Raw genomic sequence first — 27,860 nt, forward strand, 5'->3', positions numbered from 1 at the left:
TCCATAGTCAATTCTCCAACCCACAAATTTCACTTGTAAATTGCAGTGAATAATCAATTCCCTTCCTCTATATTCACAGTGACGCCAGAATGAGAGAATTTGGTCCTCACAGCTGTTCTGGACTTGTCAGACCTTCGGTCTGTGCAGGCTCACTGATGACTCAGAATAGGCTGCCACAACCTGCTGCTCCCAACTCCTGTGAGCCGGAGCAGCATGCACACCCAACTAGCACTTGCTGTGGACAGCAGCATATGTGCTTAGCTCTCTGTGGGGGTTGCACACACCCACTGGCTGGCACACTATCCCTTCATGAGGCTGCTGGCCCAGATCCCCAGTTGATGAAAATCAGCATAGCTTCACTAAAGTCAATGGAATTACATAGATGTACAGTATATCAGCTAAGGATCTGGCCCGTGGCATGCAAGTCAACATTAGAGCATTTGAGCATTAGGATTGATTCTGTACTGCTACTTGCTCCAGTATAAAAGACCAGCATAATGGAAGCCAGGATCCAGTCCAAAGCATGCTAATTCTTCTGCATCATCCATTCACTATTGTCCAACATTATAGGCTAAATTCTGCCCTCACATGCACATTGATTTCAGTGGATATTGCACACTTGTATCTGAGGGCTGAAATTGGAGTGTGCTAACCTAGTCCCTGGTGTGAGCATTCATGCAGGTGCATCATGTTCAGGTTAGGTTATTTCTGATCAGAAAGTCATGTAAACTGAAAGAAAATCATATCCCTATTGTGCTAATCCCAAGCAGAACAGCATACCTCTTCTCAGTTGAAGCATGATATTTCCATTAATGTTCTATGAACCAGTTCCAATCTATTTATTCAATCCCATCCTGTGTGCAGATTCTGAAGACTCTTCACGGAAAGTTTGGCAACAGTCATGTGATACAAGAACATGCCTTAACACCAAGGAGTCTCTGCATGTAACAGACTGGAAGGAATCCTCCGATAATAAAAGAATATTCTTCCCCCGGGAGGAATCATTATCCAAAGGAGAATCAACACAACAAAGCAAAATGCTGGATGAGTCAAAGAGAAGCTCCATTATGGGGAAAAACTTGATTAAAGAAGCACCATGGGAAACTGAGAATGAGAAAGTTTTACTGGCAAAAGAATTGTTACCTCTGGAAGATTCATTTGTGATAATGGGGGAGTCATTGCTGGAGTGCATTGTTAAGGAATCCCCCATAAAAGAAGTGTCCTGTTTTCTCACCCAACCCACAGGCTCTTTAATTAAGAAAAATCCATGTTTTGTTACTGAAGAACTAGTTTTCAGAGAGGACAACTTCAACGTGGCTGGCAAAGCAGCCAGTCATGAAGGAAATATGGTAAGATATCAAACTCCTTCCCACAAGAAAGTGGAGACATTTTGATGAAAATGATGTTCCCTATTACAGCGAGTGGTGATATTTGAAATGCTGTGCATTCCTAGTAGTAGTCTCTGTGGGTTAGCTGTGTACCTGGTATATGATGTTATTAATAACAAAGCAGATGTAGATTAATAGCAAAGTAGATGTATTCTAAATCCCCCCTTGATACTACAGTAGAAATGCCTATTGAATTAACTGAGCTCTGAATATTATGAGAGTGTATATTTTCACTGATGTTCCTATTTAGTTTACAAACACTTGCCTTCTTTTGGCAGACAGCCACTGAACAATACATTGACTGTGCAGACAACTTGAAGGATATTTCTCCAGTCTCTTTGAATGAAAACATAGAATATATTCGAGCTCTGATGCAATCAAATAGGCTCCTCAAAGAAAATATCAAGAGCAACTTAATGCATGGTTGCAACAAAGAGGAAAGTGTTGGCAGCAGCCTTCTGCCTGAGTCTGTGAGATGCCTTTTATTTACAATTTTTCTATCTGTTTAGCCACAGATATGCAACAAGGAGAAGAGATTTTTAGTTTAAATAAGTTGAAAAGTGAAAATGTGTTGGTCAAATTCTGTTCCAGTTTAGTATTAGTTTTATTATTATAGTATCTGGGAACTCTAAATCAAGAATCAGGGCCTTCTCATGCTAGGCATAGCTGCTCTCTTCCACTGAAGTCAATGGGGTCACTCAAGGGAACAGACAGAAGAAATTGGCCCTTAATTTCTCTTTTGGTTGAGCTGCACCCATCATTGAGTGAAATCTCCCTTATGCAGTGCATACAAAAATTCAACACGTACATTGTTGAATGGATCAGTGAAAGTCACTTTTCATCTGTGTTCTTGTTTGCCTTTTTCTCTTAAATGTTTTCTGTCTCTACATTCATGCTAGCCAGTGCAATAGCTGTGACTGATGACTTGAGTTTTTAAGATGGGAGTTTTAAGATGAGAGCTCGTCACAGTTGAGGACCCAAACTTACAAGGACATCCCTTTGAGCCCCATTCATTTCCTTGGGGCTCTGCACAAACACAATGACCACGAGTTTTATTGCAGGACCAGGGCCCTAGAGAGATGCTGTTTTTTATTCATTGTCAGTCCAGGAAAATACCCAGCAACCTATTTCTCATTGGGAAAAAATCTGCTTCAATTTATAGCAATTTTAACTTTTTGCCATTAAAAATGAGTTGTTAATCATTTCAGAATAAAAAATACTATAAAAAGAGTATTAAAATTTTATATTTATTTATTAATCTTGTTTGTTTGCTTGTTCGCTTGCTTGCTTTGTAGTTCCTAGGTCAGATTGATTTGGTTCTCCCATAAGTAATACTTCCATTTAAGTTAATGCAAATGTAGTATGAGTAGGGAAAACCAACCAAAGATGGCAGGATGTGAACTCCTGTTTGGAATGGTAGAATGGCCACAATATTGGTTCTCTTACAGTAAATGGAACTCATTAAAATTATCCTAAGGTGAACTAGTCAAATAAGGCAGACAATCACAGCCAGTCAATTCAAGTGTATTTATTTTTCTAATAAGTTGACAAGAGATTGTGGTTGTCCCCAGGGAGCATGTATATCTGAGAAGGCTTTATTCCATCCTTCTGAGAAGTCACTCAATAGTCAAGAAGAATGCACACAAGGGGACACAGATAGTAAAGGAATTCTCCTATCTCATAATGCAAGCAACCACAGCCTCTGTCCATATGAAGCATCCTTCAATATGGACGAGACAAAAAACTCGGAGCCTGGCCCAGAGAAATGGCTGGTCCAGGTGGGAGATGTGGACTTGAATGTGGTCATCAAGGGATTAGAACAGGATCAGCAAACGCAGCAAACCCAAATCATGGATCTTCAGTATGATAATATTTTTTTGGAGAAAAAGATTAAAGAAATAGAGAAGCTGCTGCTTGAAGAGGAGGGTATGGACTTAGGTGAGGTCATGAAGAAGGTAGAACAGGCCCAGAAGAAACAGCAGACCCAAATCATGGATCTTTACTATGATAATATTTCTATGGAGACCAAGATTAAACAGCTAGAGATGGAAATTGTCCAGCAGCAGCATTTTATAGACACCATAAACAAGCTGAAGAAGAATATTGAAGATCTGATTGAAGCAAAGGACAAGATCACTGTGGAGAAATCTGAGACTGACAGCTGCCTGAAGAATGTGCAGGAGGCTTTATCTACTGCCAGGGAGCATCTTGAGGAAGCTGGGGTTGAAAGAAAAGTCCTGCTGCTGCAGTTGGAAAAACTCAAAACTGATTATAGTCTCCTTCAGGAAAAGCATGAGACAGAGATGGAGTTGAAGACCAAATCTATGACCCAGTGCTTACAGATGGATCAGATTCTACGCAGGAGAGAGAAAGAAATACAAGAACTTCAACATCTCAAACAAAAGCTGGAGCATGAGGTCAAAACTGCCACTTCTGCCTTGCACAGACTAAGAGAAGAAAAGGAGAACGCCGAAAAACAACTCCTGTCCCTTCAGGCAGAACTTCAGAGACAGAAGGACGACAGGCTGGCAGAAATGCAGAAGTTGGAGTCCAGTTATAACAAGCTGGTTGCTCAGATTAAAATCTTGCAAACAGAATCTGAAAATGAGCGGGCTGAGACAGAGAAAATGCAACAGCAGATTACTGCATTCAAAATAGAGAACCAAGAGCTTCAGCAACAGATAGTGAAAGACAGAGAGCAAAATCGTTTCCTCCAGCTTGAAACTGCCAAGTGGAAAGAGCAATATGACAAAGTCAGGGAGTCGCAAATAGTAAAGGTATTTGCATACACGTTGAATCCTTGACCTACTGTAGCACTGTAAAAAGTGTAAGAACCTAGGTAGTTCATACACTCAGGCTATGTCTACACTGCAGGGTGTAGACAGAGCCTCAGTGGCCACCACATGCTTTTCCTTAACTTTTTTAGACAGGGGTGAAATTCACCCCTCCACAGAATCTCAGTGCCCCCATTTAAGATCTAGTTTGCAGACCTCACTGATACACAGGCCTTGATTTGCTTCTGTATAAAGGTGAATTTAACCCAAATCGCACATAGCAAACACACACGACTGCTTGCATAAAATGAAAGTCACAGATAGGTGCTAAATGCAACTTACTTTTTACAGTCTGAATATTGTGGTTGTGAGTACTAATTATATATTTAAAATCCCTCGCTGAAATGAATATGGTGCTCAAAATGCATACCATATATACATGATCATAAGCCAAATTCCTTTGGTAAAAAGATCACACTGTAAAGAGTGGGAGTCAGCTTATAATCAGGTCATTGTGCATCATATTTTTTTTCTACTTGAGGGGGTTGGCAAACTTCAGTTTGCAGCATGGCAAACCGCTGACGTTCCCGGACATTTAATGTACTTGGAGTGTCTGTGGGCACCAAGGCTCTCAACTCTCAGTCGCTGCTGTTCACCTTTCTGGGTCAACAGGAGTGTCAGGAAGTGGCAGCCAGCATATTCTTGGCCAGCACTGCATTCCTCAGCTCCCATTGACTGGGAATGGCAAACAGCAGCCAATGGGAACTGAGAGGCTCCATAGCTGCAGCCAGCACATCCTTCAGCCCACGCTGCTTCCTCCGGCTCCCATTGACTGGGAACAGTGAACAGCAGCCAGTGGGAGCCGTGGGGTCATGCTGGCTGCCACTCCCTGCTCCTTCTGTTGGCCAGAAACAGCGAATCACAAACTCTGGGAGCCTGCAGATGCTTCAGGTAAACAAAACATCCTGACATGGTGGAAGCTTATGCTGATGAGCTAGGACCAAAAGTTTGTAGACTGCCGATATAGAATTGGCTTGTAAACGCGTAATTGACTTTTTAACTTTTTTTTTTCTGGAACTTGGGGTAGTGGATCTGCTTATGAACAAAAAGGTTTATGTTCGAGTATATATGGTATGTTCAGGGAGTGGGGAGAGTTATGGTCCCCTAACAAGTAGTATTGTTCTATCTTTTCTTTTCTTTTCTCAGTGAAAGGTAGGAGTATAGGTCTGAGTAAATGAGTCTTTGCATTGAGCAGAGATGTAAGCAGCATATGAGGATTTCTTCTTTAATTCTGCTGTCTTCATGCTAGGAGCAGATGCAATATCAAATGATCCAGACACTCCGACATAAAATTGGCATACAGAAGGAAGAACTAAGGAAGAAAGAAGAAGAAATAGAGTGGAAAATGCACATTCTGGGGAGATTTCTTCTGGTATGTTGGGACATGTGCCGTCCTTTCTAAGAAGAATGTTTTATCATAGCAATAGCATTTCTTTCTTTCATGTCATTTAATTTCAGTTATGCTTTCATGTATACAGATGATATTCCTTACTTATTCAAAACGCCAATTGATTCCGATGCGGATTCTGACTAAGAAGTACAAGAACAGGACTTAGTACTAAGACTTCTAGCTGAAAAAAGCATTTAAGCATGTGCTTATCTTTAAGTATATGGAACTATGCCAACAGTTCAAAGATAGGCCTATGTTTACATGGTTTGCTGGATTGGGATCTAAGCTGGGAAATATGTCTAATACAGTGGCTCTCACAAACATTTGAGTGAATAGAATTAAGATACATTTTACCATTTGTAATTTGGAGTGTACAGTAAATTAAAAGTGGGAAAATAAGTGTGTCCACATCCATCTCCCATCTCCACATGAAGCAGAAGAAAGAATGGAATGTGCACACCAAATATATTCCAACAAATTATGTCAGAAGGAGGGAGATTCAGCTACAGAAACCTGTGTACAGATTTTGGCATGACTAGGTCACCCTCCTCCTACCTTCTCCCACCCCTTGGGATTTCCCTGCAGTATCTCATGCAGATTCCAGCTCTGTGCTGTCAAACTCTCAGAGGTCCAGATCTAGGCACAAGTGGGGAGCTAACAGGAGCAGTTACTAGGTGAATCAGGGAGAAATAGGAATACTGAGGAACCTCTGGACTTTTGCATGAATGTTTCACCTTTCTGTTGCTGTGTGAATCCAGCAGAGTGGCCCTACAGATCTCCTGATGTATCTTGAGTAGGAGAGACACACTGCCTGTTCTGTGGAGACTGAAAGCTCCCTTTCCCTAAGGTTCCCCAACATATATAGTGTGCCAGGTATTTTCCAAATAAAGAAGGCACAGTCCCTTCCCTGGGAGGTATTTATGGTAAATAGGAATATGCTCCAAAAGGTCATATGGGAGATCTGTGTCAGAACCTGAAGTATTCAAAGCATTATTGTAAAATCTAAGAAGACGGAATCATGTACTCATGTTCAGCTCCCAGATTTCACTCTGAAGTTTATCTTATAAATGATAAGTACTGGTGAGAATCCTATGTTGCATGTAGCTTTTCTTTGATAACACTAGTTATGCATACTATTTGCATTTTCATATGGGAAGCAGCCTTTGTCCAGTAATCTGACAGACCCCAATGTGTCCATACAGGATATGAAGTCAATGCATTCTGATTTAACCCAGAAAAACCTCCATAGTGAAGAAGACCATTTCAGTTCTCCATATGTGCAGAGAGCATCTCAGCTTCTATCTAAAATTCGCAGCCTTCTGGCTCTTACAGAGGGACTTCTTACCTGCCAGGTAATACACAACAGCCCTATCTACACAGGTGTTAGGCACTGATTTCAGATCAATTCGGAGCTACTCATCTGGTATTCGCTCTTGCTGTATTTTTCCAATCATTTAAAATAAACAAATTTCAGATTTGTCTTGAAAACAAACAAAAACCCCTATTATTTTAACTCCACGCTACAACTATAATCAACCAGAGTTATGTGGCTAAGCTCTCATTCACCTGATAAGTTGGTAGTGCTAGCTTGGAAGTGATGCTAGGTTGATGGCTTCAAAACAATATTTTCTGTCCATGTATGGAAGGGCAAGAAAAAGAAGGAAAAAAGATGGAGATGTTCCTGAAATACAAGCATTGCTTACCTTGTCAAAATCTCACTCAGACTACTCCCTTCCACTGACAAACAGGAAATCCATCCAACATAGGTAGTGAGCAAAGTCAGCTACCATCTGTTGACTAGTCAGTGGCCTATATGAAATAATTTGGTGGTTTTAATCCAGTTCCAGTGGACAGGTATCTATCACAGAAACTACCTCAGCTCATTGGCACCCTTCATAGTAGTCTGAATGAGCATGGGGTTTGAATTACTGTCTCATTCCTAGAGGTGGTTTCTCCAGAGCATGTGTAGGGGATGCTGTCAGGATACATGCACTGCTGCTGCCTGTATTCTGCTTTATTTATACTGTACATACAGAGAAGTCATTGTTATTCAGGATGGTCAAGTCAGACACAGGCAAGCCAACAGACTCACAGGGCCCCTGGATCTTGTCCAAGGGGGTGGGGGTGGGTAGGCTTCACGCTCCAGGAAGAGGCAGGGTGTTGGGCAGGAGGGGCCGGGCAGGGCAGCCGGCCCTCAGAACCACCTGAAACGCACTGCCCACCCGGAACTCACTGCCCACCCCTCTGCGTGCCATCCAGAGTGTGCCAATGGAGGCTGTGCAGTATGCTGTGCAGTGCTCTGGAAGCAGGCGCCTGAGACTCTGGCCACTAACGTGTCTGCAGTAGCAGTGGTAGCAGCCAACAGCACCGTACCCTTTAAATGGCTGATCCTTGGGGCAGTTGCTCCCTTTGCCTCCCCTGCCAGCAGGCCGAGTCAGACAGCACTTTTCATGAGCATTAAATTCACATACACACTCACACTCACACACTCGCTAAAAGAAAAATAATTGTGACTGCGATGAATGAAAAAAATCTAATTATTGCCCTCTTCTTATCTGTAAGCCTCACGGTCATAACGACAATTGGGACGTTTTTGCTAACACTAGTTCAGTTCCACCAGCATAATGGTGCTGAGAGCCAGTGTGAGACTGGGCTCCACGCTGCTGCCAGCATTTTAAGCGCTGTGCCAGTTAGACCAAATGCATGTGTGTCTAAGATCTGCTGCTTAAGAAAGGCTGCTGGTGAGCATATATTAATACTTTCAGTGTTGCTAACACTGGTGGAGCTGAAATAGGGATAACAATAAGTTCAAATTTTTGAGCGATGTTCCTGGTGTATGCCATACCTACCTGCACAGTATTCTTGGTTTAGCCACACAAAAGTCATGCTTGCATGAGTAACAGGCATCAGATCAGGGAAGGATTATTTTCTGTTGTTACTTCTGGCTCCCTTAATTTAATTCCCAGTGTCCTCCACTTCTGGAACAGCTGGCTAGTTCCTGCCATTAAGAGTGGGGCTCTAGATATCCATGTGACTCCTCAGCAATTATAAGAATGTTGTTTCTTGATAGATATTTTCTACTGGAAATAGAAGAATGTGTCAGACATAACAGTGTGGGAAATGTAGGGCCAAATTCTCTAACCCTCTTCAGCCCACTTATGCCATGTGAGAACACTCAGAGGTCAAAAAGGGATCTCAGATGAAAATTCCTCCAGCTGGAGTAGAACTAGGATGACTGGCTGCTACTCTCCTCCATGGCTTGGCAGAGAAGGTGTATTGGAGGTGTGACCAAAGTTCTACTATGCTCTGGCTTGTCTTGGCTGGAAGTTGTTTACAAATGGTACATTTAAACAGCACTAAAAAAAAATGGCATCAAGTCTCAGAGCCTGGGTCAAAAGTTTGCAGTGTGTATAGACATTTGAGCTTGGGCTTAGGTTAAGTGAGGAGACTCACCCCCGCACAGGGTCTCAGAGTCAGGCTCCGGCCTGAGCCCAGACATCTACACTGCAGTTTTTAGTCAGCTGACCCGTGCCAACTGCAGACATACTCTTTGGGACAAACTGGCATTGTTAAGAGCAGTGTTTATCAACCGTTTTTATAAAGCACCCTTTTTAAAAAAATAATTATAAGTACCCCCGGTACCTACAGTTTTCAGACGCACAACATTTTTTCTACCATTGCAACACATTTGTTTAAACAACTTAATCGTAGCCAGGCGGGCAATGAAATATTTGGGTGTAAAAAGTACAAAAATAATAAAGCGCTGAAACTTAAAACAAAAATCAGTTTTCTCCAAATTTCAATTGTGTTGACGTCCCCCCAGACTTCTCTCGAGTACTCCTAAGGGTACTCGTATCACTGATTGAGAAACACTGGTTTACAACAGTGTTTTTCTGCCTTTTTTTGTGCTGATGGCTATCTTTGGATTTTTAAAAAAGTGACTCCCTCCCTTAATCTCAGGCTATAGCCCTAAACCTTAGGGCTTGGGCTTGGATTTGAGCTGTGGGCAGCAGAGCTCGGGCATATTACTTAACTTCACAGGGCTCCTTGTGGCATGGAGCTCTAGGCAGTCACCCTGCCTGCTTGCCCTAACACCAGCCCTGCATCTGCAAGCCTCCTAACCTGTCCCAGGACACACAGATTCCTAACACTTATCAGGATGCTGTAAACTACATCAGGGGCTAGGACTGGGACACAGCCAGACTGACCGTCAGGGAGCTGCAGATTGGCTCACTTACGTCATCCTTGCTGTACTTTGCATTGACCAGATGCAGCAGAGACACTGGTCTGTAGTACAGAAAATGCTGACTTCACTAAGGAATTGTGTAAAATTACACATACTGGCAGAATTTACAATAAATAACAAATGGACTTGTTGGAATGGGATGAAAATTCTCCACGGGGTCCAAGGATGGTTCTCTCTTGAATCCCTCGGAAAGGTGACTATTTCATTTTGCAAATAGAAATTTCTGAATATTGTTTTCTTTTGCCATTTTAACGGTTTATAGCTGTGGAAATGAGAAAAGGTCTTGCCAGTACACAAATGGATGTGGGAAGTTTCACAGCGTGCCAAGAACTGTGGTGAAACTTAGCCCCTTTGAAATCTCTCAGATTTCATCCCTCCTCTATAGACTGTGAAATAACAACACCTTTCAAATACTTGGATTCCTTCCCTAGATGCAATGGTGTAAAATAGCTTATTCCTTCCATTGTCCTTCCTAAGGCTCCAATCCTTCATTGAGCAACATGTGGGCAGAACCCACAGAGATCAAGGTGGGTGCAGGCATTCACCCATACAATTCACATTGCAAGAGCAGAACCTATGCGTGTAAAAGTGGGGCTTGCCTACATGGCTATTTAACGTGCAGAAAGTTAGAGTGTGATTCACATTGGCCTGCTGTGCATTAACTTGCCAAATGGACTCTGCTACCACACACTCCAAGTTTGTATGTTGACATACTCCATTTGAATCTTACTAGAGATAGCAGAAGTCTGTACAACATTCCTTGGGATAAACTTTTTAAGAACATAAGAACGGCCATACTGGGTCAGACTAATGATCCATCTAGCCTAATATCTTGTCTTCTGACAGTAGCCAATGCCAGATGCCCCAAAGGGAGTGAACAGAAACAGGCAATTATCAAGTGATCCCTCTCCTCTCATCCATTTCCAGCCCCTGACAAACAAAAGCTAGGGACACCATTCCTACCCATCCTGGTTAATAAGTACTGATGGACCTAATCTCCATGGATGTATCTAGTTCTTTTTTGAACCCTGTTAAAGTCCTGGTCTTCATAACATCCTCTGGCAAGGAGTTCCACAGGTTGACTGTATGCTGTATGAAGAAAAACTTCCTTTTGTTCGTTTTAAACCTGCTACCTATTAATTTCATTTGGTAATCTCTAGTTCTTATGTTATGGGAACAAGTAAATAACTTTTCCTTATTCACTTTCTCCATACCAGTCATGATTTATAGACCTCTATCATATCCCCCCTTAGACTCCTCTTTTCTAAACTGAAAAGTCCAAGTCTTTATAATCTCTCTAAAGATGGGACCCGCTCCAAACCCCTAATCATTTTTTTTTACCCTTTTCTGAACCTTTTCCAATGCCAATATATCTTTTTTGAGATGAGGTTACCACATCGGTACACAGTATTCAAGATATGGGCATACCATGGAATTATATAGAGTCGTTTCAGTAATTTTCTTCTTTCAGTATCATAGGGAGAGTTTAGAAGTCTTGAGTCTTCCCTCTCATCCAGGACCTGACTCAGTGTCCATTTGAGTCAATGGGAAACAGGCTAATAATGATTAACAATACAGTATGTTGCATGTTCAGGAAATGGAGCACTAGCCTATTTTATCCAAACAATACTGAAGACTTTAAAGTTGTATGGCCTGCTTTCATGGCAGAAGAGCTACAAGCCCCATGGAAAAAGAGAAGAGAGAAAAATAGACAAATGGACAATTTAAAACTGATATTGAACTCACTTTATTTCAGTGTTTGAAAAAGAATAAATAACATGTGAAACCCAAGAGTCGATGGAATGATGAATTCTTCCTCAGTTGTATGGCTGCTTCATGATGTACAACAACATTACTAGCAATTCCTAGATGGGATATGTTTGTTATTTAATCATTTAATTTCTTAATAGGTCTATATTTTTTTTTTGATATTTTGAGTTTTTATTTAAGCCCTTTTTTACAAATTCAGAGCAGAACAAAGGACAACTTTGAAAGTGGGGTCAAATCCTGCAAAACTGGACTGGGATTCAGGAGATCTATATGACATTGGTCAAGTCACTGAGTCCTGATCCTTCAACCAATTGCATGTAGTGGCAGTTGTGAGCTCATGTAGTACCTCCCTGAAGAGCCTGGCATTGGAATACTGCTGCAACCACACATAATAAGTTGCAAGGCCAGGTCTTTACTCTCTGTATGCCTCAGTTCCCATCTATCAAATGGGAAAAGTATTCCATTTCCCCATCCCTTCGATTGTCTTGTGCAATTGGATGGAAAGCTTTTTCATAGAATTATAGAATACTAGAACTGGAAGTGACCTTGAGAGGTCACCAAGTCCAGTCCCCTGCCCTCTTGGCAGAACCAAGCACCATCTAGATCATCCCTGATAAATGTCTATTTAACTTGCTCTTCAATATCTCCAGACATGGAGATTCCATAACCTCCCTAGGCAATTTATTCCACTATTTAACCACCCTGACAGTTAGGAAGTTTTTCCTAATGTCCAACCTAAATCTCCCTTGCTGCAGTATGAGCCCATTGTTTCTTGTTCTAACATCAGAGGTAAAGGAGAACAATTTTTCTCCCTCCTTCTTGAAACACCCATTTAGGTATTTGAAAACTCCTATCATGCTATTTTTGAGACAGTGAATATGTCTTGCTAAGTATATGTACCTTGGCTTGCATGGTGGGCATGTAGTTATTATTGTAATAAAAATAAATAATGCACACATAAAATTTCAAAGGAGAATGACTCCCACTTTGACTTCAAGCCTACCCTTCAATTTTAATCACACCCAAATACTTGTGAAGTCTTTAGGAGGGAGAGAGAATTATTGTTGTTCCCCTTAATTCATTCTTTCCATCATTTATGTATTTCTTATTCCAACTGTCCACTAGGAATTTTTATAACAGATGAGGTAACACTGAAGTAATTATATATAATAAACTGAATCTCCCACCACTGGCATGGTTATGTTTTCCCATCACAGTAATCCTAACTAACCTCCTGCCTTTCAAGCCACGTTTCCCAAACAGGAAGAAAAAAAAGATGGTCCTTTATAGCATGCCTGGAACTTTCACAAGTTTGTGCTCTGATAAACCAAGGGAGAAAGTGAGTTTTGCAGTCACAGCTCCCTCATGGAACTCATACAGTCAGCAGGCCCTTCCTGTTGAAGTCAGGGATCTCTAGCTACAAAAACTTCTGCTGATCATAGCTGAGGTTGTGCTTCAACAGGAGGGGGCTCGAAACCATTTTGGGTATTATAAGTTAAAATAGACACCTTACATTCCACCTGGAAACTAACGATCAGTCAGTGCAGATCACAAGGTATTGCTGTTACATAGTTAAAACCATGGGTGGACTTCCAGCTAAGGACCTCTAGATGTGGTTCCCTCCAAAATCAATCAGAACTATCTCTGGATATGTCACTGAACAGCAATATTAAGTGTTCTCTCTCCCCTTAAAGTCACTACTCTTCCAGCACTATCTGACCTAGGGAACAAGTTCAGAAACTGATAGTTCTGAACAGACCTCAAGCAGACCTGGTAAATATCTTTAGTCTGACTCTTTAAACATTGTTAATTCTGTCCTATTGTTATGCTTACTAGGACATGGATAGTTATTCTGCCATTGAATATTCCAAGAAGAATCAAACAATTACTGAGCTAAGAGAAAAAATGAAGAACATCACCCTTAAAAAGAACACATTGGAGAAAGAGGTAGATCTTTCCTAATTCTTGATGAAGGTAGAAGTGAGGCTCCTGGCCAATCCAGGCTGTCCCAAGAAGAAAGACAGATTCCACAAAATAACAACACAGCATTAGGTGATGTCTTCTATGGGAATGACTATGAAAATTATTTCTGAGATTCAAACTGTCCTCATCAGGGTCTAAATCTCTGTTTGGTCCCTGATGAAAAAGGTGCTAATTTCAAAAGCTTATCCATTTAATTCTGAATTATTCCAATAAGAGGCATTACCTATAATGTCATATATAAATTAATGCAGATTGCCTATCTCCTAGAACTGGAAGGGACCTTGAAAGGGCATTGAGTCTAGTCCCCTGCCTTCACAGCAGGACCAAGTACCATTCCTGACAATTTTTTGCCCCAAATAGCCTCCACAAGGATAAAACTCACAACCCTAGGTTTAGCAGGCCAATGCTCAAATCACTGAGCTATCCCTCCCCCCTCATTTTTTATAATTATAATTCCTGCTGAGATATGTTTCCAAATTTCTGGGGCACATTCAGTAAAATAATGCCCTCTGGCTGTAGGTCTGGGTATTATATCTCTCTGTTAATCACCTTTTAAATTAGTAAGAGGATTCTACTGGAAGGTATTTCAAAACTCCAATCAAAATATTTTATACAGTAGAATCCATTTTCTCAGCAACCTGACAAATGGTTGGCTACTGAAGACTGCCAAGAGCAACTCAAGCAATGCATTTCATTTACTCTAAAGAAGGGGCAAATGGCAAATTCCTTGCCCAATGTTACTATGTGTACCAATACTGTGTGCAGTGTCCATATGTTCTGTATTGATCCACTAGGAGGAGCTAGAACCACGCCCTTTGTGGTGAAACATTCAAGGTCCATTGTCAGTAATGTGGATGGGGAACTGACAAATGATGCACTGATGCATTTACAAATCCTGCTATCCTACCTTGTGCTGCACAGTGGTGGAACTTACTCATATATGTTTCTAACTGGTATCATATTGCTCTGCCATTTAACCTTGAATGGGGTTGGCTAAACTGACTTATCTTGGGAACCTGGCTTCTGATTCCCCCATTTCATTCTGGATACCACCTTATAAATATATTTTTTATCAAAATACTATTTTACAGACTGAAAATGCCCTTGTATTGATACCAACTATTGCTAGATGACAGTGCAGCAGGAACTCAATTTCTTTAAATGGAATGTCAGTTGCTGCGCTCTATTACTGCTATAAAACACCCATTAATGCACCCTGGTTTGGTGTTCTGTCTGAAGAAAAGAAAGGAAGATGGATATGAACATCAAAATAAATTTAAAAATTAAGGAAGAGCTCTCTAGCCAGTCCAGAGGAGAGGTGGGTTCCAGAAGCATTCCCCACTTGTGCATCCTATGCAGAGGCTGAACAGAATTATAGTCCTGGAGCTCTTCTGATTGCTAGGACTGTTTCCTACTAGTGTCCCAATACGTAGTTGCTGCCTCCAAAAGGGGCAAAGATGGGGGCTTAGGCATGCTTGATCCCTAAGGCCCATATCCTGCAATTGTCTCCATGCAGCTGTACCCCAAGATAAGTGCATGGACTGGGGCATAAAATAGGAAGTGATAAAAACTGTTGAATGAAAACAAGGATGGGCATGATACAAAAATCTGAACAAAATAAATGGTATATATTTGATAGCTGTGCTTCCTTCTGTGGATACTGAAGTGATATAAATAATGTACTACACTCAGGCTCTGTGCATCATTTATAAGGCTGTATTTTGTTGTTGTTGTTGTTGTTGTACAGAGTCTCTCCACTCAGAATTTGCTTGCATGATTGATAGTTTTTTCTAAGACGTTTGTGCTACAAATGAATGATACTTGAGTGGCAGAAGTTCTCTCTCTCATATAATTTAATCACAGTAAATATTTAGTTACAGAAACACAGGGAAAGCATATCAGCCATGAGAGAGTTAATTATTAATGAGAAAGCTTCCCAAGATCAAGCAACTGAGGTGAGTGTGACATGATCAATAATTACAGAAATTAGAGAGAGTACGTTGGATCTTTTTTGTCTGAATTAATATAATATACAGTGATATTAAACTAGAACATTATTTAGTTCCCTTGGAGCAAATTGTCTCACATTGTGGGTGTATCTAGAGAGCAATTGCCATTTAAGCTGTTGAATCCAAACTGGCTTTCATTTAACTGGCTCAGATCCCGTTGCAGTGAAGCTGCAAGTAGTACAGGCTGTATAAACCCACCAGGGGTCCTGGATTATTACTTTAAGGGCTAGACTATGCTAAGCATGCACAGCTGCAGTTTTGCTACTCCAGGAGCCGAGCTAGCTAAATTAAAGTTAGCTCAAGAAAGACAGTATAAACTACACTTGCTGTGGTTGTACTTAGGCATACACTTTGTATGGAGCCTAACACAATAGGGTCTCAATCCTGATTAGGGTCCCGAATGCTAAACAGAATACACAATTACTAACAGCATAAAAAAAATCCAAGATGTTGCCAGCTATTCACCTCCTGCTGTGTCCCTGCTGAGGACTGATATGCAGGGAACTTCAGGAAAGAAGTTCCAGTGCATAGGTACAACTGTGCTTAGACGCACTGCGCTACATTCAAACTGTCTAATGAAGTCACACTGCTCTGTTGCAGGGCAAGACAGTGCTAGCAATGCTACCCCATTCATTAACATAGGCTGTGTCCAGACTCAGGGGTTTTTTTGGGAAAAGTAGCCTTTTTCCGAAAAAACTTCACCTGCGTCTAGACTGCAGCCGCGTTCTTTCGAAATTAAATCGAAAGAACGCGGCTTTTCTTTCGACGGCGGTAAACCTCATTTCACGAGGAAGAACGCCTTCTTTCGAAAGTGCTTCTTTCGAAAGAAGGCATTCTTGAATGTAAATAGGGCTTCTTCGAAAGAGAGCATCCAGACTCACTGGGTGCTTTCTTTTGAAAAAGCGGCTTGCTCTTTCGAAAGTTCTGCGTGCAGTCTAGACGCTCTCTTTCAAAAGAGGCTCTTTCGAAAGTATCTTTCGAAAGAGCCTCTTTCGAAAGAGGCTTGCAGTCTAGACATAGCCATAGTGACTTATTTACCTAGTATAAAAAAGGCCTCCTGTTTCACTCTCTCTCTCCCTTTCTAAGTTTCACGTCTTACCTGTCTAAGAGCTGTTATATTTTTATTGACTGTCAAGAAGACAAAATGTAAGTAGGTCCAGGTTCAGAATGGGATCTGTTTACTTCCCAGAACCCATACTCCATTGCCAAATGTGTCGTCTCTCCCAGATGGCTATGGTCCCATTGGGGATTTCCTGAAGGAGTCAAATTTTGGTCATTCGCTCTCCACTCCCAGTCCCAACATGTCCCAGGTAGCGGGGCCTACAGGAAAGGCAACCTAGAGCCCTGTCTGACATCTGTGTGCCACCTGGGGACAGCCGGTGCTTGGGAAATTCCTCTAATGGAAATTATAGTGAGCCTCAGCTTCCTTTACCCTACCTGAGAGTCACAAAAGGAGTGGAGTCAGGGAAAGAATCTATGCCATAATCTTTTTATATGTTACACTTCAAAGAATTATATCAGAATGAATAGAGAACAGTCATTTGTACCAAAAATTTCATAGTACGTGATGTAGTCCTTAGGAATATTTAAACATACCAAATAGAGGAGCTGAGTCATTATTGCATTACTCCAGCTTTAGGTAAATGTAACACTTCTAAAATCATAAGAATTACAACATTAAACCTAGATTAACAGGTAGAGAATCAGGCCCAGAGATTATATCCTCCTGATTTTAGCAAGCAATTTTTTAAAAAAGAGTGTGTTGGAAACCTCAAAAACCAAACTAATCTTTGGTTGATTAAGTAATTTGGATAGTGTTTTTTAAAATAGAGTAATTACATTATGGAACTTGAAATCTATTATTATTCAGAAAGGAAACAAGTCTAATGACTAATATTGGATTTGACCCAATTTTCCTTAATGCCATATTTATCTATAGGATGCAGGTGCAAATCAAGAGGAAACTGGGAGTGGCACAAAACTTTTAGATTTGCTGAGAACAAAATTGGGTGAATACCATAAGCAAAGTGATGACCTCCATTTCCAGGTGAGGAAATAGGTATTTGACAGAATAAGGCCTTGGAAGTTATTTTTGTTGGAAATCAGTATACAATACAGCTTTCTTTTTCCCTTCTTAATGTCTGGTGAACCTTACATATTCCTATGTATTTATGTACATTCACACACACAAACATGGATTCTGGTGGTGGTAAATTATGGCATTTTCATTTGTAGTGTTTGCCATACTTAAAATATACTAATGATTTATGCCTCACAATTCGCCTATGAAGTCCATATTTTACAGTTTGGGAACGGGGACAAATGACTAATAACTGTTTGTAAGACCCCTATCCTTTTTCAAGAAATCATGGCTCCCATCTATCCTCCACCCTTCCAATCTGAGTGACAGGTCTTTATTTCTGGTGTTTAGCAGGACATGTTTATGACAGCAGTTATTGGTGAAATATTTTTATTGTTTTTCTGAGATCACTAACCTGGAAAACTATCTAGTGCTAAAGGAAGAAGAATGCAAGAGGCTTACTGGAGAAAATGAGACGCTTCAAGGAGATTTGGGTAGCTTGACATGCAAGGTACAAGCATGATTGTACAGCAGAAACTCTTCATGTTAACCTGACACTTTCCAAATATTACTTAAATTGTATGTTTCCCCCCTCTACTAACCTGTTTTATATCAACTGTCTTAGACTTGTGAGCTCTCTGTCAGAGCTCATAAAGTAAGCAGAGTCAGGCCAGGTCAGTACTTGGATGGGAAACCTCTTTGACAGAAAAGCAAGCTATAGTCAAGCTTGAGTGAAATTTAGCATAAGAGCCAAGTCCTGTTTATTTTATTCACATAGTTAGTGGGATTATCTGCATGAGCAAGGCATGTAGGAAATAAATGTGGAATGCTCTGTAGGGCCAGTGGAAGTAACATACAAATGCAGAACTTACGGAGATGAGAATGTATTGCTTGGTGGAAATCTTATTTTGCTGTTATGGGTATTATACAGCAGCTAATCATTTGATGATTTTATTTTAAAAGGTAACATCATATGAGGAAATTATTGAATGTGCTGACCAAAGGCTTGAGATAGCCAGTTCTCAGATATCATAGTAGGTTGCCTGAACTAATTACTTGATTTCCTTTATTTTGCAGAGATGTGTGTGTGTGTTGTGTGAAAGAGAGAGACAGAGACAGAGAGAGAGAGAGATTTTCTCTTGCTTCTCTTATGCAAGGAGACAAAGAATAAATAATACTCCTTGATGTGACAGAAGGCTGCATTTTCATGAAATGTGCTAGAAACAATGTAAAACATAAGAAAAAGGATCGTTTTGTACCTTACATATCAACAAACAAAAAGGGTAGGCCTCAGTCCTCAGATGTGGCCATGAAGCATATGTTGAATCTCTGGAAGGGAATTGGAAAGTTGGTTTTATCTTGGGAAAGATGTGTCATTAAGCCTTCACCCAATGTAAGTTAGAGCAGCATAAATGGTCCATTTTACGCTAGCTGCAGTGGCCTAATTTACAACTTACTGGCTTACATCTGTCCCAAAGAGTAGATATGATATCTGGGAAGTGTCAGTGTGCAAGATCACCTCCTCTGTTGGCTCTGGCCATTCTCTCTACAATGGCAATAGGAGAGGGACACAGGAGGTGTTTTGACTCTTTTATATCATCTGAGGAGCCATTAAAATGGGGGCCTTTCCCAGGCCTGGTTATGCATAATTTAGAATCACTTTGCACTATTCCAGTTGAGGACTGGGATAAGAGCTTTGTAATATACACAGCTTGGGGCTTGTATGTTGTTTATACCACTTGGGTATTGATCTTCTTAAAACTGCAGAAGGAACAAACCCACCAACATCAAATGGAAGTTAGGATTTTTTTACTGAACAGTTTGTTAAAACTGTAGTTACTAACTGCATCCTCAGTAGGCTATTTGGAGTGATTCAGCCATTGGGCTACACTTCCTAAGATAGTTGAAAGTCATGATCAGTCCTATTTTCCTCCTTAACAATGACAATAAAACTATCTGGATTACTTGATCTTTCAACAGCTATCCTTTGTTTCTATTTCTTCTGTCTCTGAGAAGTACATTGAAAGTGGCCATATTGCCAGCACATATTATCTCTCAATTCTTTTTATTTGTTTAATATTCAAACAGTTACCACTCTTCTTTAGACAGAATAGAAAATCTGGGTTTTTTTGAGAAAATTCTGCTTTAGTACAATAACGACAATTCAATTTTGGAAATTAAAACTTTACAGCTGTGATTTTCAAATTGAACACAAGGCAGTTAGAATGTTATGGAGTTGTGGAAGTCTAAATCTCTTAAAGTGCTTTTGAAAATCACAGCCTAAATGCTTAATTATAATCCCATTGAAGTCAATGCGAGTTTTGCCATTGGATTTCAGTAGGAGCAGGCACATTCTCCTAGAGCCTACTCCTCTAAGGTATCGGAGTTAGTCTGTAACAAGAAAAACTTAAAAAACAACAAATAGTCTAGTAGCACTTCTACATGTTTTGTTAGTCTTTAAAGTGCTACTAGACTATTTGTCGTTTTTCCTCTAAGGTAGTGAGTACTCTCTACTCCCATTGATTTTCAGGTATGAAGTTAGGTACCTTTTAATAAAGTAAATCAGAGCAGAGAGCACTTGGCACTTACAGATTCTGGCTCCACATGAGTAGAATATCAGTAGCAAACTTATTTTACTGTTCGAGGACAGGAAGTGATATGGTAACAATGATTAGGCCCAATTTTGCACTGTGCACAGTACTTATTACAGCAGCCAGTCTGCTAATGGTAATAAATCCCAAACTCTGTAAATAAGAGTATATCTAGACTGTGTTGCTCTTTTGGATACTGGAAGTATGCAGAACTAGCAATGCCGCATCTTTAAAAGCAGCTGCTATTTCAGGAAATAGCGGGCATGCTATTCCAGCGTCCCTGTAACGTTAAGGGATTTGTCAGAATAGTGCCTTATTTTGACATTTGGTGCTGTGTAGACAACACCAAATTTCAAAATAAGCTCTTTCAATTTAGACCCAGAATAAGCTACACAATTTAAGTAGCACAAATTGCATAGCTTATTCCAACAGAGGGGTGCTGTCTAGATGCACATTAAGTGTCTGCAGGACCAGTCACTAAAGCCCTGTTTCAGGGCAGCATTTCAGCACATGCTTAATTTTCAACATGTGCTGAAGTGCTGCTATAAATCCAAATGTATTTCCAAAGGTTGACATATATATCCCATACAGCTTGTATGTGACTAATAATATCAATTATATGATGGAAATAGGTATTATGGACTACCTTTACTTGTCCAGAGTCAGAGAATTTCACAGAGGAATAAATATTAAAAGGGCAACTCAAAATATATTTTCCTAATAAAGTCTCCCTTTGTCTGGTTAGTAGAGACATTCAGTATTTATTTCTCAGCCTATTACAATTTTAAAACATTTTCCTGTTATTTTCTAATTCAAGAAACCCAACCCAAGATTGGGAAGAATAAAAAGCCTCAGTGTCTGCTGATTGACAGATTCTCATGATTTTTAAAAATTAGGCCCAAGGTATATCAATGTTGGTATCCAAAAATGTAGGCAACAAAAACAAAAGACCAATTTTGAAAACTTTGACCAAATTGTCTACTATTATGTGTAGTGAAGTAATAAATACTAAAAGTTTATATGTGTGCTCTGTAAAGTATATGCTTTTTCTTTTGGAAAAATCACATTGTAAGATTTTCCCAATAAAACCTATTATTAGTTATATTTATTATATACAATAGTCATTTACCTTTTAGAAAAAATTCTAGAGACATTTAATAAGATTGAAACTTACAGAATAGAAATAATATGGTTCTATGGAACTGTTCTAGAAAACTATAGAATTTAAAAGAGAATTACAGTAGACTTCCGATAATCCGGCACCTTTGGGACCCAGGGGGTGCTGGATTATCGGATATGCCGGAGTATCAGGAGGTACTCCAGCAGGGGGGCTGTGACAGGTCTGGGTGTGGAGGGGTCGGCGGGGAACAGCGCAGCGTGGGGCAAACCCTCTGCCGTTTTGCAGGGAGGCGGGGGAAGCCGGCGACAGGTCAGCTGGAGCTGCAAGCAGCAGCGGCAACTTGGGGAAGCGGCGGGGCACAGCAGCTGGGGTGCTGCCGGGTTGGTCCCGCAGTGCTGCCCCTCACCTGAGCAGTGCTGCAGGACCAACCAGGCAGCAGTGCCACTCCTCACCTGGTGCTCTGCCCCACAGCTTCCCCAAGTCCACCGCTGGTCAGTTTCAGCAGCAGCAGCAGTGGACTTGAGGAAGCGGCACGGAGCAGCTCCAATTGTCCAGCTGGCCAGAGCACTTCGGGTTCCAGATGGTGCCGGACTATCGGAAGTGCCGGACAACTGGAGTTTTACTGTATATGCCTATATTTTTATTATCTAGATCTCATTGTGATAAACACTGTGAATTTACACAATAAGAGAAAGTCTTAATCCCAAAGACTCAGGGGGTAGCTGTCTTAGTCTGTAACTTTAAAAACAACAAGTATATATAAAAGCTTTCCTGGGCAAAACCCACTTTCTCAGATGAGCTTGAGTGGAGGAAAAAAAAGCAATCCCAAAGAGTTTAGATATTGGTCTTTAAAAGGTATTGAGACACCTGATTCGCATTGAAGTCTATGGGTGTTAGATCCATAAATATCTTTGAGGACCTGGGTGTTACAGTCTAAATAAATGACACAAGGGATGGGAGAATAAATTGAGGCACACAGAGGTAAAGTGATTTGCCCAAGTTCACACAACTGGTCAGTAAAACCCAGATGTCATAACTCCTTTTCCACTGATCTATCCCCTCAGCACTAGCCCCTTCCCCTTAGTTATTCCCCTGCCCCTTTCCTTATCTTCTGCCATCCTGACACCTGCACCTGCTGGGCGGGGCACCATGGCAGGTGGCTGCCCTGCGTGCTGGGGCTGGAGCCAAGGCTTTGGTGCAATTTTTAGTACTGTGGCCCCAGCCCAGGGGCAGCTGCACTGTGGCCTGATTCCAGTCCCAGCACAGAAGGCAGCACATCCTGTGTGCAGGGACTTGAGCTGGGGCACTTCCAGCCCAGCAGCCACCACACAGCTGTGGCCGTAGCTGCTTGCAGGGGTTGGGCTACATGGTGAGCAGCTGCCCCATGTGCCGGGACTAGAGTCGGGCTTCTGTGCTATTTTTAGTGCCACGGCCCAGGCTTCAGCTCTGGCAGCCATCACTCAGGCTGCATGATGGCTGTCCAGATGCTCTTGGGGTGGGCAGTCACCCACGGGAACAGCTGGGGCCGCAGCTGCACAGCTCTGCTGAAGGAGTAGGCAGGAATGAAATTCTTGGTGTGTGCCCACCCAGGCGTGCACCTTATAGGGAACTCTGATTATAATTCTCTCAAATTCTGTAGGCCTTCTCTATAAAAGCTATAATTAATTAATAAAATACATCTAATTACAAAATCCAGGGGTGTGTATAACAATGTGTAAGAAAAGAAACCATTTATACTTTTAAAGGAAAAGATTTACCCCCAAAACAATTTAAATATCAATTCACCAATTGTTTACACTTGCACTTCCTGCACCATTTAACAGGCAACGTCTTAAAGGTCAACATACTGGGGTTCTCTTGGTTTACCAGAGGCAAGCATTTTCCTGAGCTAAGTGATATTCAATGAGAACAACCTGCAAACAGTACCACATATTTTACTCTAAGAACTAGTATCTGGAGTGTCTCATCTGATTTCACCTATTGAACTATGGAGGAAGTCCACCCTTATCAGAAGGCTTCCCCCCTCCCAGAGAGGGTTCAGCTGATTGCAGGGACAACAAACAATTAAGCAGGGACAGGATAAAGGGTCATAAGTTCAAAATCAAGGATCCAAAGTGGGACATAGAGCAGAGAACTCTGGACAGTGCCTACTGCACCTGAATGAGGGCTAGGGAGCCAGCAGACAGAGCCCAGAGGAACTCTATCCAGATGTGTGAAACAAGGGAGGAACGGAAGTAGGCCCCAAAGTCACAGAGCACCTCCTCCTCTAACATCCTCTCATGGCATCCTAGACAGCCATTTCAGCCAGTGTTAGGAGGAGGTTTCATTACTTCCTGGGGTCATGGACAGGGTATGCATATATGAAAAGATGTGGGGAAAAGTACAATCAGAACTTCAAAAGGAGGTTCTAGGGTAGTGTTTCTTAAATGTTTTAAGACTGAGGAACACCAAACAATATTTTCTTTTATGAGGAACACCAACGGGGAGAAAAAAAAAGGTCAGGGGAAAAAGGGTCCGGGGGAAAGTTATTGAGGAAAAAAAGGGTTGGGGGAAAGTTACTGAGCCAAAAAAAAAAAAGTCGCCTGCCCCTTTAAGGCATTTTGAATTCTGTTGTTCTGACCAGTGTGCCACGGAACACAGTTTAAGAAACACTGTTCTAGAAGAGCTGGAAAATGGGCTGCAATCTGGCACACTGCAGATGAACATGTGCCAGGGTCTTGCTCTCACCACAAAATGGATAGGCATCAGTGATTGTGCCAATTACATGTCTGTGCTGATGGCTCCATAACGAAGCTGCCAACTGATATCCCTAGCAAGCTGTGGGACTTGTCTGATTTCTGCTGCTGCTACCAAACATAAGAAGAAATGAAGTCTCAGTTACTCAGCCCAAACCTTGATTCAGCAAAGCACTTGAGCATGTTGTCATCTTTAACCATATTAGTAATCCCAGTGAAATCAATGGGTCTAGTCACATGTTTAAAATTAGAGCACATGTTTAAGTGCTTTGCTGCATCAGAACCTTAAATACCAAAGTTACCACTCTGAACTGAATCCAGAAGTGAATAGGAAACCGGTGCTGTTCCTGGAATATTGGTGGCTAACCCTGCTCAATAGCCAAGCAATCCAGCCTTAAAGTCTCAATGGTATGACTAGCCTCAGCAAGGTCCAGAGCTAAGAATAATAACTGCAGGTAGAATGCACTTTTAACCACCAAAGGCACCTCAGATTCTAGAAGCAACTGGGGACCTCTTGGATAAAAGGTGGGACACCTCTTCAACACTGATAACAAGAATCAACCCTGCTGTACTCCCAGGAATTCACTCTATTCCACAAGCATTACCTCCATTGTGTTTGGATTAAGCTTCAGCCATCTTGTTCTAATTCAAGTGCCAATCTAAAACAGGCAGTGGGACCAGAAATAAACTGTACCATCCTGATTAAAAAAAAAAATAGATGTAGATTTTAGTATTAGCTGATAACACTGATCCCCAAATTACTTTCACTACCATTTGAGCCCCCTAATCCTGTGACTTCACATACATTACATGCTGAAGAGGTAGTTTCATGATCTTAATTTCTTTACTGCACCTAACAAAAATATTAATATTGAAAAATAAGGATATATATATATATATAATATTATATTATTCATTATATAATTACATTGTCTCTTGCTGACAGCTTAGAGAAAAGAAACAAGCATCTGGAAGATTTAATGAAGAAGTACAAAGTAAAAGTCAGAAAGCTGAGGTAAACATCATATAGTTTGAATACCAGAACAAAGGGGTTAAATAATTTCAACCTTTTAGGCTCCTCAAACACTCCTTTCACCACAGAATAAGTTGGAATACACCTTTAGCTATTTCAGTAAAGCAGCAGCACATGTTCACTCATGAATTGATGAGGGATAGGGATCAGTTAATTCAATTAGAAAATAATTTTCATTTTTGTTGCCCAGAAGATCTTAGGATGTCTTTCTAGGTTCTAGTACACCAAACAGAAAACTGCCCATGACACAGAAACAAGCTATTTTTGTAATTTCCACAGGAAAAGATGTTGGTCTGCTTTTCCAAATGCTATGACTGAGGTAAGTCAAAGAATGTTGCTAACCATTGTTCATAATCAGAAGTGACTTATTTTCAGGAAAGTTGGCATATCATTTTTTGGATATTATCTGCTAAGATATACTAGCCCCAATAGCCAGAATTTAGAGCCTTGTTCAGTTTCAGATTAGACTTCATTGTAAATCAATGCATAAGAGCATTTCAATACATTAAGAACAAGAAATAAAAAAAAACTAGAGAAAACTTCAGATTGTGATTTATGTTTTTTCCTATAATTTACAGGGTCAAGATGTTCAAAAATCCAATGAAAACAATGTAGATATTAAAGAACAGAAGATGAAATATTCACTCTATCATTGTCAAAGCAAACTGTATGTGTTCAAGTGATGAATTCAAGTTAGTGTAAAGCATGGACAAAATGCTATTCATTTTTCACCTTTTTTGTATACAGAGACTTAACAATGGAAGGAAACTAAAAGTTTGAGGTTGACTTTTGGATGCAGTGGATTCTTTCCTGAATGCTTTGCATACTGGCCTGAAAAAGGCTTTTCCAAGTTTCAAATCAATATATATTTTGCATTTTGAATAATAGTGAAAAAATAATCCTACCAGTTTGATGTTGAAGATCTTAGTACCTGAAAAGCCTGAGATTGTTTATGTGGAGAAGACATTACCATGGTGGGGAATTTAAAAACAAACTCCAACTTTAATCTGGGAGCATATGAAACACTGCAGATTATACAAATAAATCTGCATGGGATAATGTAATAAGCAGCTGGAGGTTTAAGGCTCCATTATGCACAGTGCCTCCTAGAACTCTCTGAAGCGCAGCTGCTTGCACTTCAAGATCTATCTTTAATTACATAAACAAATACAGTAGAATCTCAGAATTATGAACACCTTGGGAGTGGAGGTTTTTTGGAACTCTGAAATATTTGTAACTGAACAAAAAATTATGGTTGTTCTTTCAAAAGTGTACAACTAAATATTGACTTAATACAGCCTTGAAACTTTACTGTGCAAAAGAAAAATGTTTCTCCCCCCTCTTTTTTTAGTAGTTTGTTTAAGACAGTACTGTACTGTTTGCTTTTTTATTTTTTGTCTCAGCTGCTGCTTATTTGTGTACTTCCAGTTTTAAATAGATGTATGGTTGACTGATCAGTTCATAATCCTTAGGTTCTCCTGTACAATTTTTTCCAGAGCATGTCTGCCTCTTTCAGTGCACAGGTTGTATACCTGTTTTGGGACTGAATCAGGATTATGTAATGAAGAAAACTGATGTACGCAGGACTCCTACCTCATTTGTTGCTGAAGTTGGAACCATATACTGAATGAGGGAGGGGATTATAAAACAAGACAGGAAGGTCTCACGGTTAAGGCAGTTGAACACTGATCTGGGGAACTGAAATCCTCCCCGCCTCTGCCACAGAGATCCTATGTTGGGCAAGTCGTTGTATACCAAACTTCCTACAGGTGTCCAGTAATTGTTTCCCATCTATAATATGAGGATAATATTCCTTGATTATCTCACAAGAGTGTTATGAAAATAAATTAATATTTGTGAAACATTTGTTGTAGTAATAAACACGATAGAAAAATCCATAAGGAAATTAATAGCTCTGTCTTCAGTGCAGAATTAGTGTTCAGTAAGACCTGGGCCCATGCTCTGAACTATTAAGAGACAACAAAATGTTTAAGTGAGCACCATCTGTCCTGAGCACTGAATGAAGGCAAAAAATAACATGTCATGCAATTAAATACTGTACCACAATGAACATGTGTAAGGAGAACAAATTGAAGTTAAATTTTTAATTCTGAGTAGCTGACTTTGCAACATTTATAGTGTTCTTTTAACAGTTTGTTTAATTAAAGAATTCACTCAATATTATATTGAGAGTTAAATTTTTGACAACAATCTTCAGAGAAACTAGGAATTGTTTTGAAATACTAAATAGAATATTTGGTATCTTTGGTTCTTTTTGGCTTGCAGAAAATCAGACCCCATCGCTTTGCTAAATGGTTGCCTGTTTGAAATTATGGCACTTTTTTAATCAAGAGCTTTCGAACACATATGGGTCCTGACTCAATGCTGCTGACAGTTAATAGCTAGCTTTCCATTGACTTCAGAGGACACTGGATCAGGTTTGTAAACCCCAGTTCAAAAGTACACAGGCACTTCTTAATTTTGATAATACAGTAAACTTCCGATAATCCGGCACCTTTGGGACCCAGGGGGTGCCGGATTATCGGATATGCCGGAGTATCAGGAGGTACTCCGGCAGAGGGGCTGTGACGGGTCTGGGGGTGGAGGGGTCAGTGGGGAACAGCGCAGCATGGGGCAAACCCTCTGCCGTTTTGCAGGGAGGTGGGGGAAGCCCCGCGCAG

At 40.7% G+C, this 27,860-nt stretch overlaps 1 protein-coding gene across 1 annotated transcript in view; it reads left to right on the forward strand.

Moving 5' to 3' along the window:
- CAGE1 (cancer antigen 1) overlaps positions 1-26,808 on the forward strand; it is a 34,122-nt gene extending 7,314 nt beyond the window's left edge. The window contains exons 4-17 of the mRNA XM_006138835.3: positions 865-1,349; positions 1,667-1,858; positions 2,960-4,165; positions 5,472-5,594; positions 6,815-6,964; positions 13,465-13,575; positions 15,486-15,566; positions 17,560-17,667; positions 18,107-18,211; positions 18,664-18,734; positions 25,093-25,161; positions 25,459-25,498; positions 25,758-25,846; positions 26,676-26,808. Coding sequence (XP_006138897.3) covers positions 865-1,349; positions 1,667-1,858; positions 2,960-4,165; positions 5,472-5,594; positions 6,815-6,964; positions 13,465-13,575; positions 15,486-15,566; positions 17,560-17,667; positions 18,107-18,211; positions 18,664-18,734; positions 25,093-25,161; positions 25,459-25,498; positions 25,758-25,846; positions 26,676-26,754 — 2,909 coding nt within the window. The 3' untranslated portion in view covers positions 26,755-26,808. The remainder of the gene's footprint in view (positions 1-864; positions 1,350-1,666; positions 1,859-2,959; positions 4,166-5,471; positions 5,595-6,814; positions 6,965-13,464; positions 13,576-15,485; positions 15,567-17,559; positions 17,668-18,106; positions 18,212-18,663; positions 18,735-25,092; positions 25,162-25,458; positions 25,499-25,757; positions 25,847-26,675) is intronic.
- Positions 26,809-27,860: the final 1,052 nt, after the last annotated feature.

This window comes from Pelodiscus sinensis, chromosome 2 (assembly GCF_049634645.1).
Source record: "Pelodiscus sinensis isolate JC-2024 chromosome 2, ASM4963464v1, whole genome shotgun sequence".
Classification (NCBI taxonomy): Eukaryota; Metazoa; Chordata; order Testudines; family Trionychidae; genus Pelodiscus; species Pelodiscus sinensis.